The sequence below is a fragment of the Macrosteles quadrilineatus genome, unplaced genomic scaffold (assembly GCF_028750875.1).
Source record: "Macrosteles quadrilineatus isolate MER2022 unplaced genomic scaffold, UCM_ALF_1.0 Scaffold_4__1_contigs__length_99947679, whole genome shotgun sequence".
Classification (NCBI taxonomy): domain Eukaryota; kingdom Metazoa; phylum Arthropoda; class Insecta; order Hemiptera; family Cicadellidae; genus Macrosteles; species Macrosteles quadrilineatus.
Window position 1 is genome coordinate 16,246,419 of NW_026542597.1, and position 20,603 is coordinate 16,267,021.

General features: G+C 36.5%; 1 protein-coding gene across 12 annotated transcripts in view; it reads left to right on the top strand.

Annotated features, from left to right (window-relative positions):
* Positions 1-20,603, top strand: part of LOC128993297 (TLD domain-containing protein 2-like) — a 456,668-nt gene that overhangs the window by 434,308 nt on the left and 1,757 nt on the right. For 10 of the 12 annotated variants that reach the window (XM_054417094.1, XM_054417091.1, XM_054417095.1 and 7 more), the window contains 3 exons: positions 13,122-13,275; positions 17,987-18,108; positions 19,885-20,054. In XM_054417094.1, the coding sequence (XP_054273069.1) occupies positions 13,122-13,275; positions 17,987-18,108; positions 19,885-20,054 (446 nt within the window). Of the gene's footprint in view, positions 1-10,199; positions 10,351-12,548; positions 12,624-13,121; positions 13,276-17,986; positions 18,109-19,884; positions 20,055-20,603 lie in introns of those variants that run through there. The other 2 variants (XM_054417099.1, XM_054417101.1) reach the window with 2 other exon arrangements.

Consider the following 20,603-nt stretch of genomic DNA (forward strand, 5'->3'; position numbering starts at 1 on the left):
CTTTGTTCTCCACTTTTCCGTTGGAATTGGTGGAAAACTCTTCTTTTGGATGGATGTACCGCGCTTTGGTTGTGAGTGCAGTCACATTTGTGGCAACGCAAAAACTTAACAGATACAGCCAAATGCTGCAAAACCTACACTAATAGAGCTTTTCTGTGAGACTGCAAGACATTTTCTAGGACGCTGGATGCAAAATTCACGATTCATTATAATTTGATGTAGAATTACGGTCAAATGATATTTGAAATGGGAACTCACATGTATTAATACACTGGCTGGGTAGCTGAGTGGTTAAGTTGCTCGCATAACAATCAAAAGGTTGCCGCTTCGATCCCGAGAAAAGTCATTAGCTTTTTGATAAAACTGGACTCAGCTGATCAATGGGCTTGAAATAAATAATCCTGACTGAGTGATGAACCAGCGTATCTTAGTCAGTAACAAAGCTATACAGATCATCTCACACCATTCTACACTCATCCTTCACTCATATTTGGGTTTAAATACGCACCTAGGTGGCCTCCCCTAATCAAATAATTGATTGATTGATTGATTGATCCGCACAAGCACTTATCGATCTCCTACTTTTACAATTTTTCAATTTGATCGTTCTAATGCTTATTTTTCTAAAGATCAACTTTTTACAGTCATTGAAGTTCTTAAGTACAATTCCTTTGGCTGTTCACGTTTTTTTTTAGTAGCAGCCCTCTGCAATTCAAATTGCTAGAAAACTACACTCACCTATTCATCTGCTACATTCATAGTTTTTCGATTATATCGTTTAAAGCGAGGATTTCAAAATATAAAACTTTTATTCATCAGGTAGAATTCTACGGCGGAGTCGCGTTCACAGAATCGTTTTATAACGGGTACCTGAAATTCAAATTGCTACAAAACCACATTCGCCACAGTCGTGTTGGGTCCCGATGTTTCTCCGTGATTCCCCAAGCTTTTTCACGCCACCTGAGCCACGTAGATCCCACGGATGCTGTATGTTGTCTGTTTCTGTTTACCTCTTCATCTCGTTTCAAGGATACCACATTAGGGTTTCCCGCTTCCACTGTTGCCGGATCTGAGGCTATTATTGGAGCGGAGATCGTACACAGTTATTCTTGGCGATTTTCCGTAATTCACACTTCGATAATTAACTGCTTGTACATTAACAATTAACGCGTGCCTTCCACAATATCTCGTTTGGATTGTTCAGGTCAGTTTACACAATGTCAAGGTCGATACCGTAGCGAGTTTGAAATGACGATTTTATGTTTAATATGTTTTTCGGTGCTTTGGTACTATACTGACCACATCTAAATTGGATAAGTTTAGGTTAGGTTGGGATAAGATAACCACAAGATAACCTAACCTAACCTAACTTAACTGTAACCAATTTAGGTGTGATCGGTATAATACCAATGTACCTGCTTTCGATGGTTCATCCTCAATGTGTAAATTTGCTGCATGAGAGATTAAAGTAGCTCTAGACAAAATGAAACCCCCACTTGTGTATCCTGATCCAACTTGGTGTTTGCTTTTGTTTCGAGTTTTAGAAGACACTGTTCTTATATCGTTGTCATAAATGTATGGTTTCAACAGTCACATATACTACAATCACGCCTCATATTACCGCTTTTATGATGGCCATCAGCAAGGAGGCTGAAATAGCTCAACTCAAGTTACCTGCTTTAATATGATACCTATTAAGCACTGCGGTAGTAACATGTTTTACCTAATGCAGTACTAGTGTTTCAATGAGAGTCTGAAACTAAGAAATCAGTAGGACCTTGATTTAGATTGGTTTCTGGATCATTTGAATTCTTGTTCCGAACGATGCGCTCGTTAAAACATTCACGTGTGTTTTGAATAACTTTTGTTTCGTTTTGCTGTTGTATATTTAGTATATTAGATTGACATTTCAACCGCGGTTTCATTGTATTTAAACCTAAACGAGAATCGGCTTGGAGGTCATGGTTTGCTGGTTTCCTCAATCAGTCTCAATTTACACACAGTCGTTCCATAGAAATGCAAATTCCAATATGTTAACTGGCCAAAATATAACCTTGTCCCATATACGAAGTTTGGACATGGCAGAGAATCTGTTTGGATATAGCAATTTAGGTTAGACATTGTTCAAAATTAATACCATGGAGTTTTCATGACATGTCTAGATAGATGAAAAACGTTGGTACAGTATAAAATATTTTAGTAATGTTGCTGTACTTCATATCTATAGCGAAAACTCATATTGTTGGCTGTCTTTTTAGATAAAGATTGGGTATAAATAAAAACCTCGGTTGGACAGGAGTTCATAACTTAATGCAAGGTTACTTACTTAAATGTTAAAAGTGGGAGGGCATTAATTGCGCCAACTGACCTGAAACAGGTAGTCGGGTATTCCTGGATTGAGCCAAGTACTCCAGGGAACCCTATACGTTCATTAACTACGCTCCTTTTTGACTGTATAATCGAGTAGGTTAAGTTAGGTTTGGTTAGGTTAGCTTAGGTTATGTTATGATGACACTTAAACATTACTTCCTTCTGCCGGCAACTCGCCCCTACTTTTTTGGGACCCTATGAGGTTCCTTTTGAGGGGCCTTTGAGGTCGTATATCCGTCTCCTGCGTGCTGATATCTTTTAATCTGCTCGGAAATGTTATCTTAAGTTCCAGTCTTGAGGATTGGCGAGTGTTAAGCTAAAGTAAATTCATGCACACACACCGACGTTTTCGTCCCAAATCAGTTGGGGCTACTCCGGCTACTGTACCTTTCTACAATACAGGAAGGACACGTAAAGAGGGCAAGGACGAAACATTTCGACAACTTTGCCCTGTCGCCACCGTCTCTTGCAGGCTGGCCACGTATGTTGCAACAGTTCACTGAATACAAACATCTACAAATTGACAGATGTTTGTTGTTTACAGCTGTATCTTCGTTAGCGAGATCCTATTGAGTCATGTCCACTCCTCTGTCTGTTTCACTGCAGGAATGCGGGGGTGAAGAAAGAATACGTTACATAAAACCTCTCATTCAATGCTTAAAGTTTTGCTGGTAAAGAAATTCACTCACTTTACAACTACTTAGCTTTGGAAAAAAATTATTTTAGGATGTTAGTTTACACATTGACTTAAAAGGAATTTTGTGTTTCGTAGACTCGTTGCAGAATTGATAGCTGTGAGAGTTTGTTATAGAATTAATCGGATGTGAGAAAGGTTGGTATCCTATGACAAAGGCTTAGCACTTAAGCTCAGTGAATGTCTGTGATTTTGCAATGTCTAGTTCATCATGTTTACCCTCAAAGGAACACAACAATTCTGAACTCCCAGGTCGTAGCAAATTTTTAGAATTTTTGTTATGAAATGCCGGTACCGGCGTCCGATATTTCATACTTGGAGCTCAACATGTTTCAGTTTGACGTGTTTTGTTAAATGCTGCGAAGAATTCAGAATTCCATGTCACCAGAGAGTATTTAGACCACTACGTTGCCTAATGGGTTGCGAGACATTCCATCCCATAAATCAGCACTTGCAGACCAAACTGGGCTTATCTGGTGCTTAACACGCTAAACCAGTTTGTACTTTGGAGCAGAGCCAGATTGGTGATTGGATGGTTCGTGACCATCGTGGCTGCGACAGTGTCTGGGAATCTCAACCGAGTTTCTGTAATATTGATGCAAGGATTCTGCATCATTTCGGCCATGATGGCCTTTGCAGAAAAGAAACAATGATTGCCAATGATGGTCATTAAATACGTTTCCAAATCGTCTATGAATAAAATCTAAGAGTTGATGATAAATAAAAATAGTGAGTCGGTGGCTCAGTCGGTAGCGTCGCGGACTTCGGGCCCAAGGCAGCGATGTCGTGGGTTCGGATCCTGGTCACTGCCGATAACATTTTATCAGTACAGTTCACCTTCGTACTGTACCGGCTCACTCCTTGCTTTGGTGTAAACGATCCACGCACGGGCGCTTAGTCTATGTGGACGGGCAAATGCAAGGTTAAAAGAGGCCGCCAACCTCTTAAAAAAAAAAAAAAAAAATTTGCACGTCAATATTTTGGTAAATGCGCCTCATAAAAATTGCTCAGTCTCTAATAGTGGAAGTTTCATTGACGTTCTCCCACTGCACATTTCGTATAGGTATGTTTGCTATCAGCATTATGTTTTCGCTATAGAAAGAGGCGTCAAGATTGCATCAGCTAGACTTTCGGGTGTGATTACTCACAAACTCGTCACAGCTGAGGAATGAAGTACTGGTCATCAGACAGACACCCACTAGCTTCTGCTGCAAGGATATTGAAACCTTGCATCAGCCACCTTAGGCGCTCCTTCTCTTGCGTGTGGACCTGTAAAAGTCATCATGACTCGTGGAAATCTCAATTTTGTTGTTAGTAAACACAAATTTAGCTAAGAATCTCTTAAGAGGCATATCCATATTTCAAGGCTTACATTCCTCACAATTTCTAAATCACTAGATCCAGCGACATTGCCTTGCTTCTTTTCAGGAGTTCCATTACATACACACAAGAGGTTCAGTCAACAATTTCATTTCGTGAATCCGTTACAAAACAAGTCGAACTAAAAGCGAAAGTGACATCTTCCGACGTCTGACATTTAACTGGCAAAGGAGCTGAGACACGCGATTAAACATGAACATCTTGCCAGATATAACGAATTCTCCTGGACAGTCTGGGGTTTCACTTTCCTTTGGCATTGTGCCTTGAGTTTCTGCGTTCAAGCCAGGTACAATCTGAACTATCCATCTCGCAGTTGTGCCCTTGGCAAATGGCTGCACGCACGTTAAACTCAGTCTACGCTTTTAAAATATCTAGGTAGTGAATCAACTTGATCTCCCAAAACTGTACTATCATTGTGAAAAATTATTGGTGGTTTGAACAAAACTCGTATTGAAAATTTTAGGTTCGCCTTTGAATTCTGGATTTAATCTTTCAGAATCATTGAAGGTTCTCAAAATCCTATCTTATAACCGCAGCTCTAGTGACCGTTTACGATTAACAGTAATTAACCAAATTTACCAATCGAAAATGTTTACGTGTTTACGCCGGACTATCTAGATAAGTTTTGGCAGTTTCTTGTGTTTACTTGTAAGAACATGGAAGATCAATTTTCTGAATGATTGAGTGGTTGTAAACGTGTTTTGAACTGCTCACAATAATTCTTCTAAATCAGATGTACCCGCGTTGGAAAACAAACATCGCACAGGAGTTTCTGGAGGTAGAAAACAATTTAAGCATCCAGTACCTCCTTATTGCGCCATCCGAATATTCCCACTTTAAGTCAATATGTTTTCTTCCTGTTTCTGATTTCGAAATTAGGACTACTCTCCGCTCACTTGTCAACTTAGGTTTGTTTATACCCTAATTGGGGACAAATAGTTGTATGTAATTTATGAATCACGTTTACGAATTTGGAAAATGAGTATGATGAAGGACGAAAGTAAGTGTTTTTCATTCAGAGTGTAAATGTGTAAATGCACATATGCATTAAAATACTATGGGCGTTTTTGTTTTAAATTAGGGTTGTCGTTTCGTTTATCGCAAATTAATGCATTTTATGTAGACAGAGTGGGTCAGGCGTTTTAGAAAAATCATGTGCATTTAATTTTTTTAGATTAATTAGGCTACTTAGATGCTGATTCTTTTATGTTATAGTATAATAATTCTTGGAGTCTCGTTCGCTCTCCCAACTTACATTTATTATTATTGCTTTTATGTCATAAAAACAATACAAGGTTTATGTATGCTACCTGGTACTATTTTCATATGTCTAGCCGGGAAATTTAGTCAACTCTTTGATGCATACTCGTCCATTCACAACTGTCGGTTCGTCTGTTTAGCCTTTGCTTGTGTTTCTATACTTGCTGCTCTTGAGATGTCACGCATGCCCTTGGGTTTTGCTAGGAACGGGAATCTCTACACCAGGGTTAAACATTCACACTCCCAAGTGTGTTAAAATTACTATTTCATATTAGAAAAATCTTGTTATGTATTTTGCAAATTTGTAACCTCCCTAATGCTGCGTTGGGAGCTGCGGGATGCTGCGCAGTAGTAGTGACCGGAAGTCGTGCTCAGATCATCCACTTCCGGTTTGTTACCTCTACCTATTCACGGCTGCACGGTTAACTTGTTGCCTCCCATTCATACAGTAATTGCCCATTTAGCTGTTTGTACTTTACAAACGTGCCCCGTGTTGCAATGTCGGTCCCTTTCGATTTCCGTGTCATTTTTCTCTTTCAAAACTCAATTTAGTTATACTGTAGTTAACATGAACATTTTTTTTTTTTTTTTTACCGTTGTAGATACACCGTTTGACTGACGCATTATGAACATGCTACCGGAATTTGTATTAAGAATTTTAGAAGGAAGCTGAAGATAACGTTGGGAAAAAAACAGATAATATCCTATAATCTATAATCAATCATAATCTGGGAACAAACACTTAACTAAAAAAGGAGAAACAGCTAATTTGAGAAGATGTTGCAAAGCGCTAGTAGAAAGTACTGTGTAACTTGTTTTTCTCCTTTAAACAATCAGCGAAATGACAGACCTGCGTTATACAGTGTTTCAAATTGGCTGGTAAACAATTTATCATAGGAAAACTGTAGTGGTGTGTGGTGTGTCGGCATATTGCCATGGTAATAACAAACTTGTAAACATAAACCTTGCGGAGACGATCCATTATAGTGCTACAGCTGTTTCGGTAGGCCGGTAGTGCGGCGTTGCCACTTCTCGCCGCGGCCTTGAGGCCATGAGTGTTTAACTCAAAAGACTTATTCATAGCCACATCCGCTGTTTGCGAGTTTAGAGACTTCGCGATTATTTATTGGCTGTAATAACATCGACGATTGATGAGACGACCTTGTGGGCTCTATGAATGGAACTGAAAGACAACTAATTTGCAATGAGTGCTCTCGTCAAAACCAGACAACAAACAGACTCTTGTGGTTGACAGGCGTCCTTGCACAGGGGTTTGAAAAGTACCTCGGGCATCCGGCGTTAGATTCGATAACTCGATCATTTGGTCATTCGAGAATTACCTATCGATAAAAAGATTTGATTACACTATTTCACTGGTTCAGACACTATTTCTTTCATCAAGTGTTAACCATTCATTCTTGGAATATTTCTGGAGATGAGAAGGAAATGGAAAACTCCAGAAGTGAAAGTGTTTCGTATAATGAGTTGTCCTCGAGGCAGATAGGCCTGTCTCTTGTTTACATCACAGATCATCTCGGATTCCTTCACAACACCTCGTGAAGTTCACGCATCGCTCAATGAAAGGTATTTAAGGTAGGAGGATTTGTTGTTTCTCAAATGGGCTATTTTTGTACCATCATTAAAGACTTTCCATTCCAAATCTGTAAACGAGTAAACGTGAACATCAAAGTCGACAATGAGGGTTGGGAATGCTATATTTCTTTATTGAGATCAAAAGCTTCAATGAGATTTTCTATTCTAACACATCACCACTTGCTTTTGTTAGGTTGGTCAATGGACAACCTAACGCTTTCATTAACGTAAATGTATTTTATATATGTGCTCAATTATTACCTAAGTATCCTTAGGTGCACCTTTAGGTCAACATAGTTCAGTTTAAAGCTATCAAAAATCTCTACTGGCTTTTCTTTTCTTTTTTTTATCGAATCGCCAACCTTCCGATTCTTCAGCGAGCACTTTACGTGTTCTCCCAGATGTATTTCTGCATTTTTTTTCTCCTTGGCATTTTTAAACACAACTTGCAAACAACCTTGCAAAAGTGCGAATTTCAAGACAATCATCGCAAGTGTGATGTTTGATGGAGTTTGCATTAGTGGTTAATTGCAGTGACATGTGACACAACACATGACTGCAGTCTTTAGTGTGTCAAGGATGGCTAGTGAGAAGTCAGACGGAGTCCTGATGTCCTTGAGAACAACCGTTGGACATCATTTGAGTCTCTTCTGCCGTCCTTGCTGGACACCTCACTATAGTCTGTATGGTGGAACCTGTCTACCTGGGGACTTGCCAATGGTTCAAAGCCCGGGCCAGTCCCAGGTAGACGAAGAGTAAGGAGACAGGTTCCATTACACAGACTATAACGGCAGTCTTTGGAATAGCCGTGTTCATACGAACGCAATGGGTCTAAATGTCATAACTAAAACACATTACCACACACACCACACATTAACACATTACTAAAAGGCGTGGTCGATCTTAAGGTTAAAGCACAGAGTTTCTGTCCACAGCGCGTCTGGGTTCAAATCTGAACAATCGCTAATCATTAATGACAATTTACTTAGTGGTGAAATTTTTAAATACATCAGCTGACGTGGCACACGCTTCCGAAAAGGGCAGTTAAGAAGTTTAGGAATATCTGGTACATTTTGAAAGAGTTAAATGTGTGCTACATGTATTATTACATCTTTGAAGCTACTTGTAGCTGAATTGACTAGATATGAAGTTACAGCTGCTGGGTTCGTATTTTCCATGTTTTTACGTTAAATTCGTCTTCGCTTGACAAGCACGTGACAGTTTTAGTCACGGAACTAATCCACCATACGACAGTTCACGTCCGTGATAACTTGTAGGGCTCTATACCTCAATTTTTTTTTTCACTGTAACTGTTGAAAAAATTTCTTACACCCCTTAAAATTTGCTTTGTATTTAGTATTCGCATGTTTGATAGCTTCAACGTAAAGATTATTAAAAATTCCAGATGATTCTCATCTTGTCGATATGGAAATTCTGTACCATCTTCAGACGTACGGTCAGTGACAGAATCAATTTTCAGCCTCAATCGTGTTGCCAGACGAAATTTATCAACCATTACTATCCTCAGTTGCTATATTACTCTTGTTGCGAGAGTAAAATAGCATATACTCTTGCATATCGTAGTGGATATGCAAGAGTCTTGCATATCCACTTGGCAATTACAGTGCACATCTTGATATTACAGTGCAGAAGAGCGAAATGTCAGGCATTGAATTTTGTCTGACGCGATTGCGACGAAAAAGACTATGGAGCCTACTGTACTCTCAATCAACTTCTACAAGAACTCATTCTCAGATATGATGATGATCAGGTGTTTTAGAATACTGAATGAACATTGTAATTTGATTATACAGTATTGTACATAGCATAGAATAGGTCAGTGAAAGGAGTTGAACTGTACATGTTCAACAAACACACAGTCGTGACAAAGCTAAAGGTCAATCTACCTCGAACTGAAAATGGTGAATATAACTGAATATTATTTTCGCTGCACTAAAGAATTTCAATGGCAAAACTACCCTTGTCAAATATTAAGTTCACCCTCACTCCACGAGATTCTGTATCCAGTAATCGAAACTCTTTTTAGCTTCAATTAAGCATGAATTTAAATGTATTTTAATCTCTATGAATGTATTTACGTAATGAATACTGTATCCACATTCCATAGTACCACGAAGTATTCGATGTTTGGCCGTGATAAAGATTGTTGACAACTACAAGCTAATGGTAGATTGCTGATATCGTTTATTATTTACATTTCTGCTAGGAAACTGTCCTAACTCCAGTATTGTATCTAGGATGGGCGTTTTGATAGCAAAATTATTTGATACTCCTATGACAAATATCATCTGTGTACGGAATTGACATCGTTCAGGAACGAACCAGCAACCTTCAGTTTTGAAGGCGAGCGCAATAACCACTTGGCTACCCCCACAAAATTCGTTTGTGGTATTCTCTTTGTTTTAAATTTACGTCCATCTTTGTACTTTCCACCGTGTCATCTTTAAGACCCCCCCCCCCTTCAATACATATTATCTAAATAAATATTTTGTCATTGACGACGATAATCGGCAAAAAGCTAACAATGGTTTTATTTCTTGTCGTATCTTATTCAATAATGCTACCAGTAAATATTTGTGTTTACCTACGAATGTCAATAGGGGTTTTCCCTTCACGCAACATTCGTATGCTCATAAAATCTTAAATATTCCCTACTTAACATTTCATTTACAAAGAAAATGTTACAATGCAAAGTAGTATTGTTAAATTATTGAAGATAAACTCTTTTCGGGCCTAGTGAAATAGTCATATCATAATCGATATATAGATTTACCTGCCACGATATCGTGTTGGCCGTGGCATCATGACGTCAACAAAACATCTGTCAATCATTGCTCAGCTGGTTAGTGATACACTGTTGTTTACTTTGGCAAAAACGTTACAAATTACTTCAGTGCTTTTTGTCTCGAATCATGAAATCCATCAAAAGACGCTTCCGACTTAGACAACTCGAGGAATTTGCTGTTGACAAATTTATGAAGGTTGACAGTTTTATACGCAAACCGGTTCATCCTACGAAAAGCAAGATGGAGGTAATTCACGTGTTTAGATTTTAGCTGACGATTACAAGATATGAGTAAGATAAGAAGCTGTTTTCAGCGAGGTTTTTCCTACCAAACAGTTTTCGATCAAGAAATTACTTTCGCGTCTTTTCTAGCAGAATCTCGCAGCTATATGGGTAACTCGTCGCAACTATTCTATACTGTACTAGGTTATGTTTGAGTTAGGTTAGGTTATGTGTACAGTATAGGACAAAATTTCAAAATAGTGGTTTTGGTAATTCTTCGTATGAATTTATTGTTGCATGAATTTTCTAAACACAACTAAATCATAACTTGAATAGGTCGAAGTTACTCCCATATTTTGCCGAATTTGAATCATCCTCTCATATTAGTTTCCATAAACCTTATTACTTAAATGTGTTTTAATGATGAACTTAAATCATAGTAAAATTTCCTTTTTGTTAAATAACGAACGAATCTATGATTCTTAATTGACAAAAGACAATTGTGTAGGTGACTTGAATTGAGTAATAAACCATTGTTTTAAATCACACTCCATCGATTTAAAAATTCATGGATTGTGGTTTCCTAAATTTGATCTACTTATTGGTTGTTTAAACCATAAATTTCAGTCTGCACACTGCACAACGTACGGTGCCACGCCACATGGGTGTTTAGTAGAGTATGAGGGCTCAAGGACTTTGAAAGGAACGCCCATACTGTAATACACGTTGCCCGGCTTTCCTTTGTCGGTGTGTTTCCTTTATGTGTATTTTCACATTTTTTTGAAAACTTGTTCATAATATATATTTTGACTTCTGGTTCTTTGAAGAACTTATTAGCACGTATGGAAGTTAACCGTAGTTATATATATATATTATGGTTATTTCAAAGTTAACAATCATTTGTAATGAAAAGTATCCCTTCTCTTTGAGTGTCGTTGCGGTTTTCAACATTTCAACTGATATCACTACAGTATTTATTGTTTGGCTTATCTCTATGCGTGTGTTGAACAGAACTTGCGCTGAAGTTATCTGAAGGTTCATTATCTCTAGTCTGTAATGAAAAGTACCTGCTCTCATGGAGCGTTACCGTTTTATCTGTTATTACTATTTTAACTTATCTCTATGCGTGTTCAACATCAGTAATTAGTACCAGATAAGCTGAGCAACTGTGTTGCATTTGCTGATTAACTTCCTTGTTTTGTAGATAACAACATAAAAGTACCTATACATAGTTTGTGGCTAAATAAATACATAAAGTTTTTTCTTTTCAATCGTTGTGGATGGTCCTAATAGAAAAGGAATCTGTTACTGTACCGCTGTACCATTATGCATATTTACATTATTGATCTGGATTTTATCATAGTTTTTCTTCATTCTCGACTAAGTATTTATGATTCTACACTAGCAGTTTTCCTTGAATTTAATCAACGCTCTTAAAGGAACATATAGAATAAATATTATAAAACAACAAATTAGCAATTACCATACCTGAAGAACATAATGTTTGTAATTTCATACCAGAACGTTATCCACTGTCGTGTAAACACAGCTTAACACCAGTCCTGTAAACAAATATTCACAATTTTAGATAAATTAATTAGCTTTATGATTGTCCATTAATGGACATTTTTATCATATTGCTAATAAATTTTTGTTTTAGTTGGGAAAGGTCCTAGTTAAAATAACAGTGAGCTTTTTGGATTATCTTAGTTCAGTGTACTCAGTAAAGGAATTTTTTATCTTAGAAGATAATATAAAACCAATGATTGTAAAGCAAGAACTACTTTATATTTTGTTTATTTTGACAGTGTGTTTCATAAAGAAATTATACATAATGTTTGTCGATTGTCTATAGTGAATAAGATCATCTTATTTCATTCTAGGCTCATCCTCTTCTCTTATTTTGCCTATACACAACAATGTGTCGCTAAATTAATAAAATTATTTTTACTAGCTCTCATTAATACAACTACAATACTTTACTTCATCAGTAGTGCAATTGTATCATTCAATTAACAAGAAAGCAACACCATTGACTGTAGATGTACTGTGTATACAGTATATAATCAATGGCTAACGATGTTGACTGGTGACGTTAAACTATAACAACATCATCGTCACATATGTAAGTGATGAGACTTCGCAATCATAATCAAGTCACAGGCAAAGATGTGGTTATTACAAGCAAGATGTGTGTGTTGGTTGTGCTGGAAAAATACTTGTAAATTTGTACATAAAATGCTTTCTGTTTGTTTCTTTCGGTTAGACAAGATTGTTGTGGTTCTCGAGAAATGTAAGGTAAATCGTATATGATGATTGTGAGTTGTACAAGTGTTTGAAAATATTTCTTACACAAGGAGTAAATGAAAGAGTTTACGTGCTTACTACTTTAATCATTGTAATGAAATTAAAAATGACTTTTTTTGTAATATTCAAAATCCAATGGTCATTTTTGTAATTGCACAGGTTCTTTGAATGATATTTTTATTGAATTATATTCTGTATATTATAAATTGAATATTAATCGGCACTCAAAGATGAATCAAATAACGTTGCATAATTTTTAAGCACTAGTAGTGATTTTTAATTGTTACAACATCTGGAATCACTGTTCAGAACATGGCAGTAACTAAATCTTGTGTAACACCAAATCCAAATAAGTTTTGTTATCTTTTTCAATCCAGACATTCGTTCACTTTTAGTCTTACTTTTAGTACCCCCTGTTTCAGCATGTACAGCATGTACACTGTACCCCACTATAGTACGTTCAATCTGACCTGTCCTGTTTGTCTCCAGGTGTTGTCTATGAGTGAAGAGCTGCGGAGGGCGCTGTATGCAAGTTCTTCTCTTGACCTCGAGCTTTGCCTTCCCGACCTCAACGGAGTCACCGAGATACTCTCCGAGGACCATCGCAAGTCTCTGTGTCGCCATCTACCCGCCAGAGCCGAAGGTAAAGCTTCAAATTTCTAAGAAAATAATATAAGGTTGTTTGTAGCACTACTGGTCACAGCCATTTTAGGAAGTACTTACGGACAGTAACTTGAGTAGTTGAAAGTAACTCTGTTTTTTGTGAAACTGCCACAAGTCTCTTTAGAGAGTGTGAGGCTCTACTACGATCAAGAAGTAGGTTCTTTGAAACTTCTGAGATAAACACATTAAATTTTACCCATACTTTAGACTCCTCGGGACCGAGGCCAGTCCGGATAACGGTTTTCCCGGTTAAACCAACGTCCCATAAAACTATATATTAGGAACGTTTAATGCATACTATATCAATCAATCAAAAACTATTTACTTACATTTTAGAAAGCATTGTATTTACACAAGCTGTTAACACTGATCTGAATTCTTTCCCACGAGAAAAGTTGTTTCAGTACTGACCACTTCCTGCCGATCCAGTCCGTTTAAACCGATGGGCTGATAAAAATTGTCTGGTTAAAGAGATGTCATTTCTGCCGAGTGTAGTCGGGTTAAGCTGATGTCCAGTTAAAAGTTTTCCGGAGTCTATTGTATTGTAATGCTTTTTTTGAGCTGTATAAAGCTCGAATTTTTAGGCATTAGAGCGATACAATAAGCGAACATGCTCATGTTCATAGGACTGAAGTACAGGGTGTTTTTTTTTTTTTTTTTCAACTAGACTTGGGATTGATTTCCACATTACTGTATATCATGTCAATAGGTTGCGGCATTATCACTTGGATAAAATCTATTTTTATCGAAAGTTTTTGAACCCAGGACATAGGGGACCAAAGTCCCGTACCTACCACTAGATCAGCTCTCCCTGTAGGACAGGGTGTTGGGAATTATGGTTATAGTTCCCTTCAATCTACAGTTGTGGACAATAATTTAACTAGGCCTCCTTAAAGTAGTTTTGTGATAATTTCAGTTTATGTGCACTTAATATCATGGAAGATGTGTTGTGGTCAATTTTTGCAGTCAGTGTTGCAAGAAAGCAAATAAATAAGTCTGATCGACGACGACGCTCACTATGGTCAAGACTTTAGTAAAAAGACAAACATTTTCATAATCGTTTCTCTGTTCACGTTTGAATCTACTGTAGTTTTCAACAAGACTCTAAGCCTGGTTCTTCTTATTACGGTCACTATGATCCTTACTCTTGACCTTTCATAAACAAGAAAACTTCTGTAGTTCGTTGAATTTGACAATAAACTGACAGGAAGATTGGCAAGGATCTGCCATCAAAAAACACCTATCCTTCTGACAGCACGTGAAGACTGGAGAATGAGGTTTTAAGCGTGACAACAGTATCGAAAGGGATGACAGTGTACACACGCAACGACTTGTCTGAATACGTCAAAACTATGCTCTCCTCAAAAGCTTTATCTCTCCGGTTTCCGTCTCTGCGCAGTTCTAAAAAATGCAGTTTTGCTGTCCACATGCAACGACTTGACTGCAACATTTTACCTGCGCAGGTAAAACATACGAGAAATCCTTGCATGTGGACCGGCCTTTAAATTTATTGAACTTTTTACTGAACCTGTGATGGAAAGATCCTTAAGTAATAACTCTTATCCACGGCTATAACCAGTTCTGCAGTTCGTACAACACTTGCAATAACGTTCAGATATTGAATATCCATCCATAGTCAAAATCACTAGTCATTCAAGAACTCCTTATCCAAGTAACCCATTACTTTCATGTTAGCAACAAACAGTTCAAAGGTTAATCAAAGAATATCAGTTGTATTTCCTTATGAAACCGGATGACTCTGCATATACAATGTTGTTTACCAAACGCCTATTTGTGAACTAACATTTGTTTGGAATGTGTCTAATCTATGACTTGAAATACACTGTCACCACTTTAAAGTTTTATCACGAAAACAAATTTATGAACAATAATAATTATTGGACAAAAACAAAAAAGACTGGTTACTTTCATTTTCATCAATCTCAATATAAATCAAAGCCTGTTTATGATAATTACACTTTATATACAGTTGTAGTTATTTAGTACCTTAGGCTTTGACTATCAGTTTTTTTTTACGTTCTCCCCCTATACATGGAGTATATGGAGAAAGTATTGTTATGGTCAACATTTTTGAATGTTTGAATTTTGACTGGAAATATCCGTTTTTTATCTCCCTGAATCCTAAATATCGGTTTTCAAAGCGACGGTTTTCAACCCTTATTACTGCAAAAATTACTCCCACCCCTTACCCATTGTAAGGGTTGTTGCCAAGCTAATGGGAGAAAGCATGTGTCAGATTGATTATACTGTTTATTTATTCTAAGCGTAAATCTGATAGTGAACTCAAGAGTCTAGCTAGATCATTAGACCGTTCAGTGCTGATATTGATATGTTTTTGACCCTAGATAACCTAAAATCTGACCTCTCAGTTGGGACGATAATTTAGCTTTACACAGATATTGTCCCAATTTTTTTGCAAAACAGTTTTTAATTGCCAGGAGGTACTTTGGTTTATTTCCATGAAGCCGGTTGTAAACATGTTTATCTTATTTGCTGTGTAAATTAGTTTATTATTCAAAGTGTTATTGCTTACCTATTTATATTATTTGCATATCCGGGTTGTTTAGTTGTATCTGTTTGAGAACACATTTATGTGTAAATGTAATATATTTATATTCATAACAAATTGGAAAGAGTGACATACTATCGATATATGTCATGAGTAACCAAAATATTAATACCTTTAACTACATATTTTCATTAAGTTTGTTATATTTTGTATCCAAATATATATCTTATCTAGGTACAAAACATGGCTATTACTGACCAAAATAATTCAAAAGACAATGGTTAAAATGTTTTTACAAACTCTAATTTCTAAATAGGGAACTAAACCATTTAACCTTCTTATGGCCATTTACAAAGTTGGATATTAAAATTAGAAAGTGTATTTCAATCTAATCGTTTTCTATTCAGCATCATTAGTTTGTAAGGATAACAAGTACAAAAACAAATTAGTTAACTTGATTGAAAGAAGCCCTTGAATCTAAATCAGGTCCAACCCGATTGTAACTAGTAGTGAAGGTGTTGCGAACATTGGTCAGAAAGTTTTTAGCAAACCGAGACTTATTGTAATTCTTTCGTATTTATATAATTTCATATTTAATATCTTGTGATTATATTCTATGTAGGCCTATTACAAAAATACACGCAAAACAAACTTGATTCCTTATTTTGCAGTGAATCATCTTCAACTCAGTATGTAAGTGAATTGTAGTGGTGCAATATTATCGAGAAGCTGGGTTAAGTTCGTAAACAGTTGGTTGCAATCTGCGTTGTGTGTCATGGTTGTTTACGATTGTAACTGTTGTTGTTCACCTATCACGCAATCACACACGTGAGATGGAAAAATAATACCTTTGAGTGTATTATTAAACTTTGATGAATTATTTTTATTTTTTAATATTGATTGAGAGTGGTTAAATTTTTAAAAGTTAAATTACTGGAAGTGGAATTTACCGAGAACTTTAACCACTCCTATAGATGTATTTCCAATTATCCTCTAATTCCTTTGACACATCGGCAATCCTGATTGGAGCAATGAAAGCAGTTAAAAATATGCAGCATAGGTATTTGTTTGGAATTTTTTTTTATAGTTTCAATCGATATAAAGTTCTCCCAAATTATACCTTGAGCATTAAAAAACGCCCCACGTTTTAGCCGTGTACTAAATAATTAAAATTGTCCTCTCCCCTTCGCTAATTATTAATGATTCATTGTCTAAACAAAAAAAAGTGTATTAGTTCGTACAAAATAATTCTGTAGGCTAATAATTATTAGTTTGCTTGTAATGTATTTATACCACTCTTTGAACTCCAAGGGAACTTCAACTTTCATATTAACTCATATTAACCAGCCGTAAGTTAGTTAAAGTTTTATGATGTTTTACATATATCTCTGGTCAGGTATCCTGGAAATTTTTTTGTTATTTTTATTTTCTCTGTGATAAAGTCCAATTAATTGGTTGGTTATTGTTTTATCATCTGCTAATGAGTTGGCACTCGAAGTGTGGAAAATTGACTAACTCCGAAGAAGCCAGACAAGTTTAGAATGTAATTTGAGACCATTTCTAGTGACTTGCTTCTGCCACTTACAGCCATTAGTACTGTAATGTGAATATAATATTGTTAAATCAATATTTTAATTAGTTATTTAACAAGACTTACATCAACTTCCTAATCATTGGCTTATGACTCTTTCACAATATCAAAGACATAAAAAGTGTGTTATACTACGAAATCAATAGAAACTTTAATGCAAACTTGAAACAAGTCACAAAATCTGCTATCCCAGCTTTAATTGGTTAGTTTTGTGGGTCGGTGCCTCGGATGGTAGGACGTAAGACCAAGCCATGTGATGTTGTGGGTTCACAACCTGTAGAACACACTTAAAATTTGTCAGAACATTTAATTTGGTTACTGTACGAGCTTACTCCTTGCTTTGCTTAAAACGTCCATGCTCAGTCATGAGGTCCATGTGGAGAGACTAATTTAAAATTTAAAGAGGTCGCCTACCTCTTTTTCAACATTTTAAAAAAGTAATATACATTGACACTGCCAGTAAACTCCATATATTTTGCCCGAATGTAAATTAATGGGGTCCATTTGTTAATACAATAATACAGAGTCTGTTGTTGGAATTGTTTTCTAAATGTTGTTGTCATTTTGCAGGATATGTCTGGACGTTGGTGTTCAGCACCTCACAGCATGGCTTCTCCCTCAACTCCATGTACCGCAAGATGACAAGGATAGAGAGTCCGATCCTGATGGTCATCCAGGACACGGATAACAACGTAAGTTGACGTTAACTTTACGTAACTGTATAATAAAAGCACTTGAAACAAAATCGGGTCTGTACCAGAGTCTAAACCTTTTAAACTGAAACTAGACTCCATACCACATTCACCGTACAATACGGAGCGTCCATAAGCCATTTGATTCAAACAGTTTCAACGATACTAGCTATCCTAAATCATCAGGACTCGCAATATGTTCATTTACTCTTTTCCTACTTTCCTTTACTATTAAGTTTGACTATAGTTAAGTCTAAAATTAAATCATCGAAACAGTTAACCAATCTATAAAAAGCATGAGTTACATAAGTGAAATGTAATTCAGCGCCATTATGATGGTCGTGAGAACAGTTTACGCAAGCAACCCACATGACAATAATCTTGATGTTTTCAGCACAAATATATCCCTTAAAACCTCTACTGTGCAGCCATTATAGGTTAATAATTGTATTTTAAATTTAACTGAGGAAGGTTAACTAAAGGTTTTGTACCTATCCTTTTTTCGCTGTTAACATTTTAAATTTGTTATGAGATTTTGTTTTGTCATATTAGATTACCTTTGTTGTTTTTGCCTGTGTTCTTGACTAGATAAGATGTTTGTGTCACCCTATGCATTTTGTCAGCTTTTGTGGCATCTTCAGGGTTCTTCTTAATTTATTTTCTTATCACTAACACTATAGTCTATATTTGCAAAAGTATTTACACAAGCGCGGTCGCTAGTATTATCCTGGATAAGAAACTTTTGACAACAACTTTCACTGAAACTCAAATCAAATGAATTCTTTAGGCTGATTTTACGTGGCTAAAAATAAACACTCTTTACATCCTGCAATGTAGATGGTTAAGTATTTAAAATGTAAATGAGCACGATTGTGATGCAAATGCAAATGATTACTGTAGAGGAAATGTATGAGTGTTGTCATTATCTGGATGTTCAATAAGAACAACCTTGTGTAATGAATACAGGATAATTGACAGTAGCAGCTATTGCTCTTTCAAACTGAGATATTACCAATAAGTCTCGACAGGAAAAAAGATGCTGACAGATCGATATTTGCACACAATAACACCTGTCGAATGTCTGCACTCATTATTGTTGAGTCAAACTCATCACGGGTCAATGAGGGAAGGTTTTCCTTCATCTACATTGGTAATGGCTCTTTAACAACTGGATAAACCATTTATGCTAATGGTAGTTGTATTGTGTGCATTACCTTAATCTTTATGTGCTTCCATCGCAATGTATGGGCGCAGTGACTTATTTACATGTGTGAAGTTTCACTTTTAAATGGCAAAGGTGTGGCAAAATGTTGGGTCAATGTAAATTTGAAGTTGAAATATAATTAATATTAAGACTGTGATGATAAATGATGAATCATTCTCAAGACATAAAAATAACTAAAACCGCCGCACCGTACACTTTTGTGCAACTGTTTTCATAATATGAAGTTCTGTGAAGATAGCAAGCTTATCTGAATGGGAAAGATTCTAATATGCACAAAACTTTACTATACACAAAAATGTATTAAGCTATATGGCTGTCACCTAATAGTCTGAAGTGATGTGTAAAGAACCTAGCGTCCGTCCCTAGTGTCAAACCTAAACTCAATGCTTCATAATTTTTACTATTTATTTATTTTGGCAGGTTAACACTAACAAGTATTCCATTACTCAACATACAGTATACTCAACAAATAAAAGACATAAAATATAAAATGACTATTTCTGATTTGTGCAATATTTCAATGATTCTACGTGATCTGATGTGACTCACAGGTGTTTGGCGCCCTGACGTCTTGCGCACTGAAGATGTCTGACCACTTTTACGGCACCGGGGAGTCGCTGCTGTTCAGGTTCGCCCCCGAATGTCAAGTGTACAACTGGACGGGCGACAACCTCTACTTCATCAAGGGCAACAACGAGTCCCTGTCAATAGGCGCTGGAGAGTGAGTGAAATCTTAAACTGTTATTTTGCTAAATTTTAAGCCGTTCAATATTTGCATGGTATTGAAAAATACAGGTGATTTCTGAATTAAGGAAAAACTACTCTACCAACTGGGATGAAATTTTACACAATAACCAAGGGTAGGTCATGCACTACCCCAGCTTAGATAGATTTCAACCATATTGGGCAAACAAAGTAAAACCACTGGTAATGCCAGTACTGTTTAAAGTATTTTCTCTAAAGAGAGAGGCCACGGAACATTGTTCTAATTTGTTCATATTCAAATCATATCCTGGTTTTAACTATTTGTTATCCAAGCTGCTGTTTATTTTTAATATTTTAACTTTAATTCAAACTTTCATCATAGATAGAACAAGAGTTTTTATTCTTATGTTTTGGTCAGTTTTAGAACAAAATTAATTGTGTTAAATCGAGCCACCCCCAGAGTGCACTGATATAAACTACTGATTTATGTCAAACGCAGCAACCTTTATAACCAAGCCAAACTGATAGGACAAGTGGTTGTACAATAGACTCTCGCTCATCCGGA